Source organism: Castor canadensis, chromosome 4 (genome assembly GCF_047511655.1).
Source record: "Castor canadensis chromosome 4, mCasCan1.hap1v2, whole genome shotgun sequence".
Taxonomy (NCBI): Eukaryota; Metazoa; Chordata; class Mammalia; order Rodentia; family Castoridae; genus Castor; species Castor canadensis.
Window position 1 is genome coordinate 109,545,143 of NC_133389.1, and position 15,602 is coordinate 109,560,744.

The 15,602-nt window shown below is 34.4% G+C and overlaps 1 protein-coding gene across 3 annotated transcripts in view; it reads left to right on the top strand.

Moving 5' to 3' along the window:
- Positions 1-15,602, top strand: part of Kcnj3 (potassium inwardly rectifying channel subfamily J member 3) — a 136,612-nt gene that overhangs the window by 9,595 nt on the left and 111,415 nt on the right. For 2 of the 3 annotated variants that reach the window (XM_020154087.2, XM_074070812.1), the window contains exon 2: positions 1,807-2,023. The exons of the other annotated variant lie outside the window; for it this stretch is intronic. In XM_020154087.2, the coding sequence (XP_020009676.1) occupies positions 1,807-2,023 (217 nt within the window). The remainder of the gene's footprint in view (positions 1-1,806; positions 2,024-15,602) is intronic. 3 annotated transcript variants of the gene reach the window in all.

The following is a 15,602-nucleotide window of genomic DNA, read 5'->3' on the forward strand; positions in this document are numbered from 1 at the left end:
TTTTATTTTCTATTTTCCACTTATTTTGTTATAGAAATCAATAGGTGATATAAAACTATGCAGTTGGGAAGGTGTTAATTTCATTCATATTTTAATAATTTGGGAATAGGTTGAGAAATATAGGTGGCCTAAAAAAGCTTAAACAGATATTTTTCATGCTAGCTTGAAAATACCTTGGTTTCTCAACATTAGTTACTAGAACTACCGCTTTTGTTTTTGAATTATCAGCTTTTTCCATGGAGTTTTCTTTTTTTTTTGGTTTGTCAGTAAGTTTTTTCCTCCTCCTCCTACTCTTTGACCTCCTTCTCTAACCCCTTCCATGGTTCCTGCTCCTCTTCTATGTTTACAATTTACTTGCAAGGTAGAGAAGTAGTCTGAATGTATTCATAGAATTTTCTTTTACACAAATAATATTTCTGAGTAGCACTAACTACAAAAACAGCCTTGCTAATGGACTCATTTTGCTGTTGGGACTCTGCATCAATTGCTGACATTATAAACTACCAATAATTTGAAAGCCTTTCTTTTGTTTTGCCAGGAAGAACATATAACTAACCAATTTCTCAGTGTTTTCAGGCTCATTTACTCACCACACAAAGCCAATGCATTTCTTTCAACCTTGAGAATAAGATTTTTAAAATTTAAATCACCATTTCACTGGACACACTAGTGTTACAGGTCCAGGTTTGTTTATTAAATTAGCTTTTCAAAGGGCCTGCTAAAATATACTGCATTCTTCAGTCCCATTTGACCAGCAGCAAATAAACTCCCCACCACTAATTTTTTTTCTGAATATAGCTACTAACTACCCAGTTTTTATTTTACCACCATAATTTATTCATTAAACTTAAATATTTGCTTATACATGATTATTATATATACATGTATGGGAAACAAAATGAAAATGAATGGAAGAGGATTAGTAAGTTTATTTTCATGGCTTGCTGATTTTTATGTCATTTAATTTTCATTTTGAGTTCTTAGCATGTAAGCAGTTTATTTATTTAGTTAAGCTTTAGAGTGGTTTATACTGAAACTGACTACTACAATCTTATGAAAGTTTTACTGAACTCTCTTTTATCAAAAGTTGATTTTTAAAATTGTATTTTGGTTAAAGAAAGTAAAAGTTAGTGCAATACTTCACTATTCCTTACAATCATGAGTACAGAAGTAAGCTATTATAATGCAGTTTATTATAGGAGTTTAAAAGCCATTAGCTAACAGCATCTGCCTTTTAATTTCATTATGTGAGCACTTGTATGCATAACACAATTTAGTATAATAAAATCTTCACTCTTCTATTCCAGTTATATCCATTTCTTACTTTTCAAAAGTAGCAATTATTTTGTTTTTTTTAAATAAATCCCTTCTTAAATGATGGTCACCCCCTTTCCACCTTTAACAAATTCCATAATAATTTCTTATGTACTTGTTTTGTAAGCAAAGAGAAATTGGGCCTGCAATGAGTTATCATGCACTGGTTTATGTCAAGCAGTACCACATGCACACTCAGTTCCACAATTTGTGCTAACAGCCATTGTTGGACCAGGCATTTCTACAAAGCTCACGAGTTAGGGAATGGTAATTTTAGCAAGTTGTATATTATAAATAATGCATGTATGTTCCGCACGAGCTGTGTGGGGTTTCAGCCCATTTGCTGGAACATAGCTGCATAATGATTTGTTTGGATTCTGTTGCAGATGATTGATAGTGCGGAATGTTGGCAATGATGTAAATTACTGTTGGGCTGCCTTGAAATTTCAGTACAAGTGGTGATTTCTTCTCTTTTTCTGTGTGCTTGTCTAGTCTCGGCAGACACCTGAGGGTGAGTTCCTTCCCCTTGACCAACTTGAACTGGATGTAGGTTTTAGTACAGGGGCAGATCAACTTTTTCTTGTGTCCCCCCTCACAATCTGCCACGTGATCGATGCCAAAAGCCCCTTTTATGACCTATCACAGCGAAGCATGCAAACTGAACAGTTCGAGATTGTCGTCATCCTAGAAGGCATTGTGGAAACCACTGGTGAGTAGACACATACTTATGCCATCAGATTTCTTGCTTCATGATGATATTTCTTATATGTACAGTACCTGTGTGAATTGAGCTAAATGACTCAAGAGTTCACGATAATGAAAGTAACGACTTGTCTCATATATTCATAACCTTTAAGTTGACAATACTTTGAAAATCAAGATTTACTGTTTTATTGGCTACATACTTGATACTGACACAAGAATTCTCACAGAAAAAGGGAACTAGGATAATGCCTTAGAAATGATTTTGATGTTCTATTATTATTATAAATCTGGATTTCTTATATTCATGATTTTTTTTAAAGATTGAGGATAAAAACACTTCAGAATGAATTAGTTTGAATTCAATGCATTTGTTGTTGCCTTGGGGATGATGATTTGGGCTGTCATTGATAGAGCTTTGATATCTACCATGTGTAACCTCAGTGGAAAGTCCCGTGTGTGTGTGTGTGTGTGTGCGTGTGTGCGTCTGTGCAAAAGCAGCATTTAAATTTCAAAGTGGGTCAGATTTCCCCAGTTGAACCTTGACTACAGTTTTCTATAAAACAAAGATTTTTTTTTCTTTTTTTCTGCTTCAGTATACTTATGTGCTGTATGTTTTCCTTAAGACTTACATAGCACTTAGAATGCCCCAAATACTTAAAATTTGCTACTCTCTAAGCAGAGTTGGGTTGACAAAGAAAATGAATGATAAATATCAGTATACTATTTGTGCCCTAAACATTGCCTAACTAGTTGGAAAATTTCTGGATGCTTGAGACTAAAAATATAATATCTACATAACTATGTATGTGTATGTGTGTATCTTGACTTTCATAGTTTCTCCAGGTAATAAAATTCAAGGAATATTTTACCTGTTAATTTTTTTGTTTCAGTATCATCTTAATCTTAAATGCTATTTATTGTTCTGTATAAAATATAGCAATATTGAAATTAACATTGCCAGTAATATAAATTCAAATCTTATACCGAGGTATAATATCTTTGATTATGTAATAGTCACTATTGTCCAATGAGCAGGGAAGCCATTGTACTTTTCCACATCTGTCACAGAAGGCCTACTTGAAATGTAGGCAAGATATTTAATCTCTATAAGCTTCTTGTCTTTCTTTTTAAAGCAAAGTTAACATAGTAACCACCTTGAAGCTGCTTTTTATCATTTTTTATTATTAGTGCTTCAATTTGAAATTAGGATTTTAAAGACAGTGAGAAAAGATTTATCAAGTCAAACTATATCTGAAATATCATTTCTGTGCACTGTTTTATGATTTTAATATGCTATTCAACTTTCCATCATAAATGAAAAATGTCAGTATTTTTATAATATATAATATATTGGTAAGTAATGAAACCACTTTATGCAGGTTCTTAGTCCAAGGAATCTTCACATTTCAGTGTCAATTTTTACATTGCACTCATCAAAGTAATAATGCTATAGGTTAAAAGCATGTTGCCATTTTTACTGATTTATTGCTTAGAACACATAACCACATGCTTATAGTTTACCAACTAATTATTGTTCTAATCACTGACATCAAAAAAGTCTTAGATGTATCTACCCATCTATCTATTCATCTATTCATTTTTTCCTGATTTCATGGAAATGTCATGTGTATTTCTTAAGAATTCTTATGATTTCCTACAAAATCATAGCTTAAACATGAAATAGTTCTTCAAATGTACTTTGTGTTCATTAACTTTGATGTTCTTGAGGAATATAGATCAGAGATTTTGTAGAAGGTTTCTATTTGTGTCTATCTAAAATTTCCTTACTCGTCAATTATTTTGATTCTTTTGGTTCAACATGTATATCTTAAAGGAATATTAAAGAAAATATTTTTAATTGTACTTATATTTCAGAGGATCTGATTAGTAAATAATTATAGTAAATAAATACTTAAGGGCATGAGGAATTTTGTAATCTCAACTATTCACTAGAATTATTGATTTATTTGAATATTTCTTTCCTTATGCTTTTTTATAAAAATATTTTTGTCAATGAACTGGCAGAGAATACTTTCCACAGAAAAGGTGAAAACTTGGCTGGATACTGAATTTCTTACTTAAAAATTGTCTTTTATAGAGAAGAGAGTACAGTGTGCTTATGTGCTTCCTTTTAACCTCTTAATTAAGTCTGTTTTCTAGATCTAGCATAACAAGGCAAATAACATAAATATTGCTCACAATTTACGGAATTTACTTTGTGGAAAATGTATTTGACATTTTGTGCATATGCCCTAATTAATGAAATTCCACACTCCTCAAACTCTGCAAAACCTGTCTATGTTTCCAGCTCCCCCCAGCCAGATAAAAATAACACTTCCAGTCATTTAAAATTTTATTGAAGTTTATTTAGGTTCCTCTTTAAGGACATTTTCAACTTTATTCCTTAGTTAACAATAAATTTTCCTGCCTCATAATATTTATTACTTATTAAAAGACAGGTAAAACCTTTTGGGGTTGTTTTATGCAGTAGGAATACGATTTTGTACCAGGAATAAAGCTTTGTCAGAAAACTTTTACTTAATACAACTTTGTCATATTTAGCATTAAGATACCAAGTTTTTCATCATTCATTTTCACTCATTCACTAGAGAAGTATTTATTGAATACTTATCTATGCATGGTTGTGTATTTGAAAGCATTTGCGATGTTAGAGGAGTAATGGTGATCATGATGGGTAGAACCCTTTCCTCCTCGGGGTTATATTCTAGTTGGAGGATGCAGACCACAAAACATAAATAAGTAAGCAAGGTAGTTTCACATTATAATGTCAGGAATTAAAGACAAAATAAACAAGGTAATAGGATAGAGAATGCATCTAGCTGCTTTAAGTTGATCTTCAGGCAAGTCTTTCTAACACTTAATCTGAGTCCTGGGTGTCCAGAAGAACAGCCTGGGCTTGTCTGGGGGCAGAGCTTGGCAGTCACTGAGAAACAGCTGGGACAAGCATCCTGAGTTGAATGGGAATGAAGAGTTGTTATGGGAATGAAGAGAAGGCAGAGGTGTTTGGAGCAGAGTGACCAATATGGAGAGTGAGGTTAGAAGTTAGAGGCGGGGAGGGGCCACCTCTTCATCGCAAATGATTTTACTACATCAGTGGAAAGGACAAGGCTTTCATTATAAAAACAGAGTATTAATTTAATAATCTCAAATTATATGTAATAAAAGCCCACTTTTTCTGGTAGATTGTATGTAGTTTATTTAGAAGTTAGTAGCTCTAATATCTTGGAAATTCATATAATTTTGTACAATTACCACTTTCATGATAATCATATCCAACAACTCCCCCCCACCCCCCCTCCCCATCCACCCACCGCTACAGGATTGCTCATTTCACTGCAGTTCTCTGTTAAGAATCTCTAACCTCATTTTACTTCTCAGTCCTGTGGTTTCAGCAGCAATGGTGAGGGAAGGGAGGAAAGAAATTAGAAGCTTGCAAATTTCCATGAATAATTCAGCTTTCAGCCCAGGACTCCCAATGTTTACCTTCCCTACTTCCTTGGAAATACTCCTCCGTGATCAGACTCAGGGATTGGTGCACTCCTGGATTCCAATGAGATGGACTTTCATGCCCAAGATTTGCCTCTTCTTCAGCAGTAACCTTTGTTTCTTTGCTCATCAGCGATTTCCTGACATAGGTTATCTCTAACTCTTGCTCTCTTTGCTTCTTCTCCCAGGGGAGAGCACTGCTGGAGGCAAACAAAGCATTGCAGATTTGGCTCATTAGAACTGGATGCTTTCAAACTTCAATCTGGTTTCTGCTGCTATTTGGCAGTCTTTTTAATTGTCTTTTCTGTACTCTCAGGCTCACTCCCCATGGGATCTATTTTAGACCTTTTCTGTTTCCATGCCCCCAGTCCCAGCTGTCTCATCCCTTTCTTGGCGTATCATTTCTCCACCTATTCTATGGAAAACAATGACACTTCAATTTTTGTACTTTTCTTTACTCTCTTTATCCTCTTCTCACTTATGTTTTCTGTCTCTTTCCTGGTGTCTGTGGGTGAAAGTATCTTTTCCTTTCCCCAAACTATCTGTTGCTTTTTATATGTTGCTTCCCTTGACCTATGACTTATATCCAGTTCTTACCATCCTGTCTTCTAAAATCCTATCTATTGGCTTCTTTCTCTTTGCTCCAAAATATTTTCAGTTCTTTCTTCATGAAAACATAAATCCCATTATTTGTTCCTTATACTTTGAAGGTTCTTCTTGGAATTCAGAGACACAACATTCTTCCCCACTGTTTTTCCTTTTTCTTCTTTGTATTTTCTAGTTGTTCCTTATAATCTACATCACAGTCCTTTAGGGATCCTCCTTTATTTTGCGGATTCTTCCTAGCTCTCTGATCTTGCCTGCTTTCTTTTCTAGTTTAAATACTTGCTATTTTAGTGGATTCACAAAGTACTCACAAGCCCCCTATCCTATTACCTCCATCATTGAAACTTCTTCCATCTATGATTTTGTGTTTTCTGTTAATTCCAGACCATTTTTTCCACTTGGATGTGACCATTTTAATTGAGTTTCCCTGTCTAAATACCAAGTCATCTCCTCTAATTGCATCCTCTTTTGTAAAGTTTGTCTGTAGTAATGAAAGCTATTTTATCATAGCCTGTCTCTTTCCTTTTTATATCTAGCTAATTTATTCATTGCGCAAATACCTATTAAGTACCTATTACTGGTTAAAAACTACTATACACAGTAGAGAACACAATAATTAGCAAAACAAAATCCCTGAGCTTGTGGATTATTATATTCGTATGTGGAAAACACAATAAACTTAATGAACTACCTAATCCAGAAGGTTAGAAAGCAGTAAATGCTATGAAAGAAGTAAAGCAGGGCAACAAGGGTTGGGAGTGCAGGGAAGTTAGGCAAGGTTACAATGAGAAAGGGAATGCTGAGCCAAAACTCAGTGTCTTGAGCAACACAAAAATTTGGAGAAGGGGATTCTAAGTAGAGGTATTAGCAGGTGCAAGTGTTTCAAGGAAGAATGGTACCTGACTGTTTCTCTCCTTAGTAATGTCTCTCCATTCAATTCCTCTGTAAGTCCACAAGGTACTTCAAATCACAGTTGCTTAGGAGGGGATTTAATACTTGTAGGCTCTCTACTTAAAAGCATATTACGTACCACTGCCCTGAAAAATTTGCTTACAGCATACTTCCAGATAAACCTGTGCTCAAAACTCCCTAGAGACTGCTAATTCAGAATACACACTTTTTTTTCTGAAGAAAGCTAGGCTGCTCTTCTTACCATAATGCTCATGTACTACTTCTCACTTTTGCCTCCCTTGTCTGTGAGCATGCCATTTTTTCACCCCAGTAGGATGGCAATTTTATCATCTCTTCCACAGTGCGCAATTTAGTCTATAGTTTGTTTTTTTTTTAGTAACTCATTAAAACATTTTTTTTTACTATGAAAAGGCTATCAGGTAAATGCTCATTTTAGAAAAAATAAGATATACAAGTATGGAAAAAGTAAAGACTTTACTTTTAGTTTCAGTTGCCACACTGTTAAAATATTGTTGATTAACCTTTCAGTTGTCTGTGTTCAGGTATACTATTATTGTGTTACATGAGCTACTTTATTATTTGTTTCATTGTATAAGTTTATTGTTACTACCTCTCATGTCAACCATAATATCAAATCATAAATCTAAATCACTACTTTTTTTTTTTGCAGTATGGGGTGTTGAACTCAGGGCCTACACCTTGAGTCACTCCACCAGCCCTTTTTTTTTTGTGATGGGTTGTTTGAGATATGGTCTCATGAACTGTTTGCCCCAGCTGGCTTTGAACCACCGATCCTCTTGATCTTTGTTTCCTGAGTAGCTAGGATTACAGGAGTGAGCCACCAGTGCCGGCTTAAATCATTACTTTTAATACTTTATGTTAATCTATGGTATCTATCTTAACATTTTATTACCTATCCCCAAATATGGGATCTTTAGCTATTTCCTATTTTGTGAACTATAGTTTAAATTTATCTATTACCATGTTTACTCTTTCAGATAAATTCTTAGAGATGGATTTCATGATTGAAAGGGTGTAGGAATCTGTTAGTTCTTATTTTATTTTATACTACTACTGCTACTAAGTACTACTACTATTTTCCAGTGTTTAGGGACTTTTTTTTTGTGAGGTTAGTGCTCTATCACTAGACCACAACTTTGACCCAAAGTGCTAGCTTATAATATGTATTTCAGGGTTACTACCTGGAATGTTAGTGCCAGTTTCCAGTGCTCTAAGAAGGTGCTTATTTCCTCATACCTCTGTCCCAAACAAACATAATTATTTATTTTTGCCATTTTTTTTATCTTTGACTAGTAGTGTATTTGAAATTATTGAATCTGTTGGTTGGCTATGTCTTTTTTTTTCTTACAAATTATAACTTGCAACTCTTTTATGCATAAATTGCTTGTATAATTAGAAAATCATATAGCACTTATCTTTTTATAAAAATATTTTCTTTATGTATATATGAGCAATTTTATCATATTAACTTCAGATGTGCTTTTTTACATCTCCAAATAAACTGTAAACTCCCAATATTGGTTAAGGACTATGACTTTTTTTTTTTTTTTTTTGGTGCCACAGATCCCAGAAAGTGGTAGATCCCAGTAAATAGGTCTGATTTGTTTGCTTTTGTTTTTAACTGATTTCAATGGAATTGTCCTCTTTTTATAAACTTTTCTGAGTTGTAAATTGTTCCTTATAGGAAATCAAACAAAAAAAAATGCTTGCTGTGTTAGACTTAAGATAGTACAAAGTTGCTTCAGGAGGAAGTCTGTAGTCAGAGGGAGAAAGGAGTTGCGTTAAATTCAGTATAAGCACTATCTGCTCAAACAAATCAAGCTATAATGGGGCAGAGTAGTGTGTCTCCTAGATTTGATCTTGAGGAGGTCTGCAAAGTCTTCTGGAGGACACAGCATGGGTTGAAACCAGAAGGGAAGGGCAAAAGCTAATCAGGAAGGTTTGTAGAGCTGGGCCTTCTGGTCAGAGAGACAACAAAAGCAGACACTGAAGATTCATTTTGTTAGGATCATCACAAATAATTTGGTCTACTGATAGGTAGACGTGTAGGATTACTGACTGGAGATGAGGCTAAAGTCATCTTTGGATAAATTTGGGTGTGAGTCTGCAGACAATGAATCGCATGAAGGATTTTAAGCAGGAGAATGCTGTGATGATATTTTCATAATAGGAAGATCTGTCTGGAAGCAGGTGGAGGATGGATTGAGTAGGGCTGAGACTGAAGACAGACCAGTCATTAAGCTGTTTCAACAGGCCAGAGCAGAGATAAATGAGTCTGCATAAAATTGCCTGACTCCCCTGGCAACTGTGTGACTGTTGAAAATAATGATGAGAGCCCCAGGTTTCGTTACCTTTGATTACACAGGATGAGGGAAAAAAGCCCTAGGATTCTTCCCCCCGAAGTTCTACTGGCTACTTAGAAGAAACCAAGATGCCCAAAGAAATAAAATAAAATGAGAATAATACATAAGCAGTGCTAACAAGCCATTGATTCTTCTTCTTAGTGAAAAATAACTTGAAATTTTCAAAATAAATCAATTACCGAGCATTATCTTAACCTGTAAATAATTGAGATGTGCCTATAAGTATCCTTTCCTAATGATTCTACAGTCTTTAGCCTTATTAATTGTAATTAATCAGTACTCCTTAGTGATCCATCAGAAAATCATGACCAATAAATTCCCTCATGGTGTCATAGATGAGATAACACTGTCCTGTCCTCCTCACTGGAAATTTTTTTCATGTTTCCTAATTGTAATTTCTGAATCATTATCTGTTGGTAGATCAACACTATAGCCAGGACCTAAGCCCAGGGTATTGGGTTTACCTTCCCCATTTCCCTGTTCTTATACAGACTATTGCTACTTTTTCAAGTGATTGCTAGTGTTTCAGAAGACTTAGCACCATGTCAGTTAAAAGTCAGTGACACATTGATGTGTATAGATTAGATATCTTAAAGGTAGCCTCTTCCCAATAACTTCCGTGATTATATATTTGTTAAACATTTACTGCATCTTAGTTGTGATTTTTTCTTTTTAGAGACCCCTATTAATAATTCCCTGAATTAGAACAAAACTCGAACTTTTGGGAACTCTGAATCCCTTTTTGAATTTAAACAACTTTTCATGAGCCACTTCTATATGAAATCTTACTTTATCATTTTCTTTTAATGTAGAAAATTTTCAGGCTTTAAAGTCATTAGCACGTAACTATTGAAGCATAAAGTAGGGTGACCTACCAACCTGGTTTGCCTGTGACTGAAAGGCTTTCTGAGGATTTCATGGGAATTTCAGTGATAAAACCAAGAAAGTCCTAAAAAACTGATATCATTAGTCATTCTACTCATCAGTCTGAGATTGTTAGCTTATCTTTCCTAAATGTCAGCTTCAATTTAATTACAGTTTGTTTTATTGCTTAAAGAACAGTTTTTTAGCACTCATTCTTGTTATTTGCTACCATTTACCTTGTCAACTTTTTAAGTCTCAAAAACCCATGAAAGGGATATTTGCAAGAATGTTAGTTTCTATATGGTCTTCATTGCTGTCTTTTATACAGTTTAATCATAAGATCTTAGCATCGTAGGGCAGAATTTTCTCATTTTTTGTGCAGAAAGTGAGTGGGTAAATCATTGGGGGTGAGGTGTTTGGGTAGGCTTTTCTCTATATTTGTCACAGACTTGCTTAAGGTTGATATGAGTAAAGGAAGTTAGAAAACCTTATGAATAGTATAGTTAATTGTCAGATGTAAGCATTGAGAAATTGTAATTGGGCAAAGTAGTTTTGCTTAAGGTGTGACATAATCCAATGACAAAGAAATTCATAATATATATAATAACTCATCTTCATAGGTTTATAATGTAAAGTCTTGGGACTACCTATGTCAGAATCTCCTGGGATGCTTGATGAAATGTTGACTTCTGGACCCTCACTTACACTTGTGGTTTTATTATCTCTGGGATTTGTGGTCCAGGAAATTTTCACTCTTTATAGGTATAAGGAATATTTTTATTAAGGATATTAAAGTATGAGAATGCCACCTAGCAACTAGGAAGGTCACTAATATTTATTGAATTAACTACTCCTCTTCAATATATCTTAATCTAACCTTCTACATTAGCACATGGCAAATTGAAAGAGAGCACTGCTTTTCTAACTTGCAATGTCTTCAGAGATGAAGCTTTGTGTTGACTCAGACTTTGCTGATCAATATAGTCAAATGCAAATTTATATGGGTAGGAAAACAGTGAAAATCAGGAATATGAATTAAAATGCATGGCTATTCATCATCATAACCAAGAACAAGATGTGATAACTATTGTGGAACATTGTGTGAAGATGTAATACAAATGCCAAACAAGGATTTTAGTGCCACTCACTGTTGGAGAATTGCTACACATTCATTAGACCCAGAACACTGTGTGTAATTATTTATTGTTACATAGGAGGAATTATTATGCTTAAGGCAAAGTTCAAAAGGACAATTTTCATTTTACATGAACACAAACACTGGCTATTAGTCATTAAAACTAAAGCATTTTAGGTATCTATTTTTGGAAGAAAATGTTGCAGATATAACAATGATTAATTAGAAAGAGGCTTTTAATAGGCAATGATAATGAGTGGATAAGACACAGTGAATTTAGCTTGACAAATAAGGATTTTAGGAGCAAATTGACATTGTCTCACTTTGATTAGTTTTTACTTTGTCATTTATGAGCCCTAGGCTCTGGCTGAAAAGGAACTGAGACCATTGACCTACTCAGTTCACAGCAGTGACCTTAGCACTGAAATTAAAATGGGAAATCATTATTGATGTGTTATTATTGCTGTTGAAAATAAATGTTGAATGAGTTAAAGTAATATGAAGTTATTTGTAAACTATGACTATAAGAGTGGCTTTAAAACATGCAAGCAGTCCCCTCATGGGACAGTGAGAGGAGGGAAGGGAAGAGAACACCAATTCTATCTTGTCCAAAGGATGATTTACCCAAGGAACAGTGTCTTAATTTGTTGATTGCACATGGGCTTTATTTGCTTTGCCTACTATGCCAAAAATATGCTCATAAGTCTCAAGTTCTGATCCATTCCTGCTGCTTAGATTCAAAGAGGGGATATGTCTAGACCATTGCAGAGAGATGATTAGATCGTAAAGGCATTTGGAGAAAGAGCATCTTAGTCTCCCTTAAATTACTGTCAAGTAATTTTCCATGGATCTCTAAATTAATTTTAATATAATTTAAGCCCTTTATTTTATTTTGTTTAATTTTATTTTCCTTTTTGACTTCTTGTCATCTCTAAGTTGGAAAATGTTCTGTTGGTATTTAGAGTCATCTTTAGTCCCATATAGTACCGATTCTGTGCCACACCATCCCAGTAAAATTTGGTTCTTTGGAAACATTGCTTCTCTCCAGTACACATAACTATGAGCAGATAGGTGTGGGAGGGATGGCTGCATTGCAGTTTGAGGAACAGAGAAGGTTTGAATCTTGCGCATTGAACATACATGTCTGTGGCTGGCCTCTCGGCACATTTTTAGTGCTTTTTCTGTGCTACAAGTTTACTTTCTGACTCATGCTCCTGATTCAGCAGTTCTCCAGAAATGGCTTAAATCTTTCTGAATTTGGCAACACTACTTAGTGATTGTAGAAGGAAAATGATGTCTGCTCTTTGTGTATGTGTCTGTATTTATTTAGATTAGCATTATCAGCTCCAAAAATATTTTATCCTGTGTTATCTGGTATTTTTTCCTAATTTTGATTTGCTATACATTTTTCTCAGTGACCTTTTCTCAAGTATAATTCATTATCATCCATTTAAATATTTATACATTGTATTCAATGCTTTTAAAGTTATAGGGCTTATTCTATTACAATTTTAATATTTTATAGCCCATAAATTGTGTAATGTTAGTATCTCACAATAATTCTCTATGAAAAAGTTCAGGTCTTTTATGTTTATAATGCCAATTTGCTGAAATTGAGGACAGACTTTGGTCTTGAACTTTTTGTGTCTTTTCATTTTGCTTTCCATCTCTGTGACAAAATACCTGAAATAAATCAACTTATAAGAAGCAAAGATTTATTTTGGCTCATGAATTCATTTGTGGAAACATCTGAGTTCAAATGTTGAAAAAATCCATTGTTGCTTGGCCCCATCCTTTTGGACCTGTGGCAAGGTAGAACATCATGGCAGAGAGTATGTGATAGAGCAAAGCTGATCACCTCGTGGTGACCAGTAAGGAAAGAGACAGATAAAGGGGCCAAAGTCCTATTGTCCATTTGGACATCCCCTAGTGATCTGACTTCCTTTGACTAGGCCTCATGTCCTAAACTTTCCAACACCTTCCAATAACACCATTAGCTAAAGACACATGAGCTTTTGGAGAATGTTTAAGGACAAAATCATATAATGTTTTTAATTCAGTTATTGACTATTGCTTAAATTCAGTCTGATGAACTGTATTTAGTTTGTCTTTAAAATGTGCCTAAAAGGTTATTAAGAGACTACATGTAAGGTTTACAATGAGTCCCTCCTATATTCCAGGTTCTATAAGACCAGTAGTTTATTTGCCAGTTAAAACACTGTAACTTATTTGAATTAATCATTTAGTTATATTTGCCTAACATCTTCCTTTACTTGGATATGCTTTGTAAAACCTAATGTGCTACTTTCAACTTTGAAGAAGCACATTACTTTTTTGTTTAATTTTAAAATGGAAGCCAGTAGAACAATAAAAAGTTGAGAGCAAGATAAAAAGACATATTTATGATTTTTGAATCTTAGCTGTCACCTAATTGAATACTAGAATTGAAATGATAGAATTATAAGATAAAATGCACCTTAGTGATAATCACATTAAAAGTTTCCATTTTATGGAAATGGAAATTGTGTTTTGATGAGATAAAACAGCTTGCTGATTTTCTTAGAACCCATTGGTGGAATAGTTTGGAGTATGTTTCATACTTGACATCTTACCCAGGCATTCTTCTCACTACCAACAGTGCTTCATGTATATAAGTGAATTTCTTGCTTCCCTTCTTTAAAATAATTTATATTAGCATGGAAAGATTATTTTATTAAGACATGTAGATAATCTTTCTCATTTCTAGAGTCCACGTTTTGATCAGATCAGTTAATCACCTGGCTGAGTGAATGGGAGACAAGTCAATAGATTTATGCTTTTAGAATAGGCCTGATCAGGAGCAAAATGGTAAAGCCTTTTTTTCTTTTTGACAACTATACTGAAATTGATAGTTGTTGAGACATCCATATTGTCAATAAATGTGTCTTGAGCAACTATAGATATCAAGCACCATGCCAGATGGTAGGTGCACAGTGAGGAATAATAAATTATGTGGGTACCAGCCAGCAGAACTCATAAACTAACCTACTATGAGATGAGAGCACTTAATGCAGGGAGTGTTGGGCAGTGCAGAGTGGGGAAGGTACTTCTTTGCTGCTTAGGGACAGATGAAGCCACAGCTTAGACTTGGGAGAGATGAATAGGAGTTGGAAAGGCAAGGAACAGTGGAAAGAATATTATGTAAAATGTGACAGAATTTGGAAGACTTTGGTTGTAAGAGAAAAGGTAACTTGCTGTGATTGTTACAGAATTGCATTCACATGCCTAGAGGTGGATGGAGTACAGGTAATGGGGAAAGGAGTTGGAAGAGATAATAGCAAAAGAGGGAGGACTTGAGAATATAGCAAATTTATTATCTGTTTGCACTTAATTGTAACAAGTAATGTGGGCACAGATAGCTCTTAAACAGGAGATGACATGATCAGGGGAAGAACTGGAGGTGTGTGGACCAATTAAGATACTATGGTGATAATTTAGATTAGACTTACCTGCTGTTAGTGAAAGTTCTGATAGTGGGAAGATTTATTGACAACTTGAAGTACATAGCTGTTCTTCTTGCCCTTGATGAAGTTTGATGTCTGAAAACGGAAGAGAACGGATGGTAAAACAATGTGAGCTAGGGGTGTAAGAAGTAGAGAATACGTAGTGGAAGAGTCTCCAAGATGAGATTTGACTGCAATGAGAGGATGAGGTGGAAGAAAGCTAGAAGGTAAGGCTAGAAAGGTCCTAGATGAAGATCATGGATGGCTTGGAGTTCCGGAAATTCAACATAACAGGCGAAAAATAGAGTTCTGAGCAAGAGTGCTGTGATCACATTTTTATGTACAAAATAAATAACAATAGTATAGATAACATTTTCTTTCTGCTTTCACTGTATGTTATGTCCATTTTGTCTCTTCTAGGAGAAGGTAAATATCATAATTTTAATTCATTTAGCTTTTTAAAACATGCTTTATAGCAATGTGATAGACACATTTTATAAATCAGCTGAGATAGGCTCAGCTCTTCAGTAAAAACAAATGGTTCTGGACTATTAATTTAACAAAAAAATTTGAAAGTGTTTAAATACTTAGAATGAGTTTGTCCTAAAAATATAATCTTTATGAAAAATAGAAGTGTCAAATTATAACTGGAATTTCAAAAAATTTTAGAAGAAATCTATTTGAATTTACTCA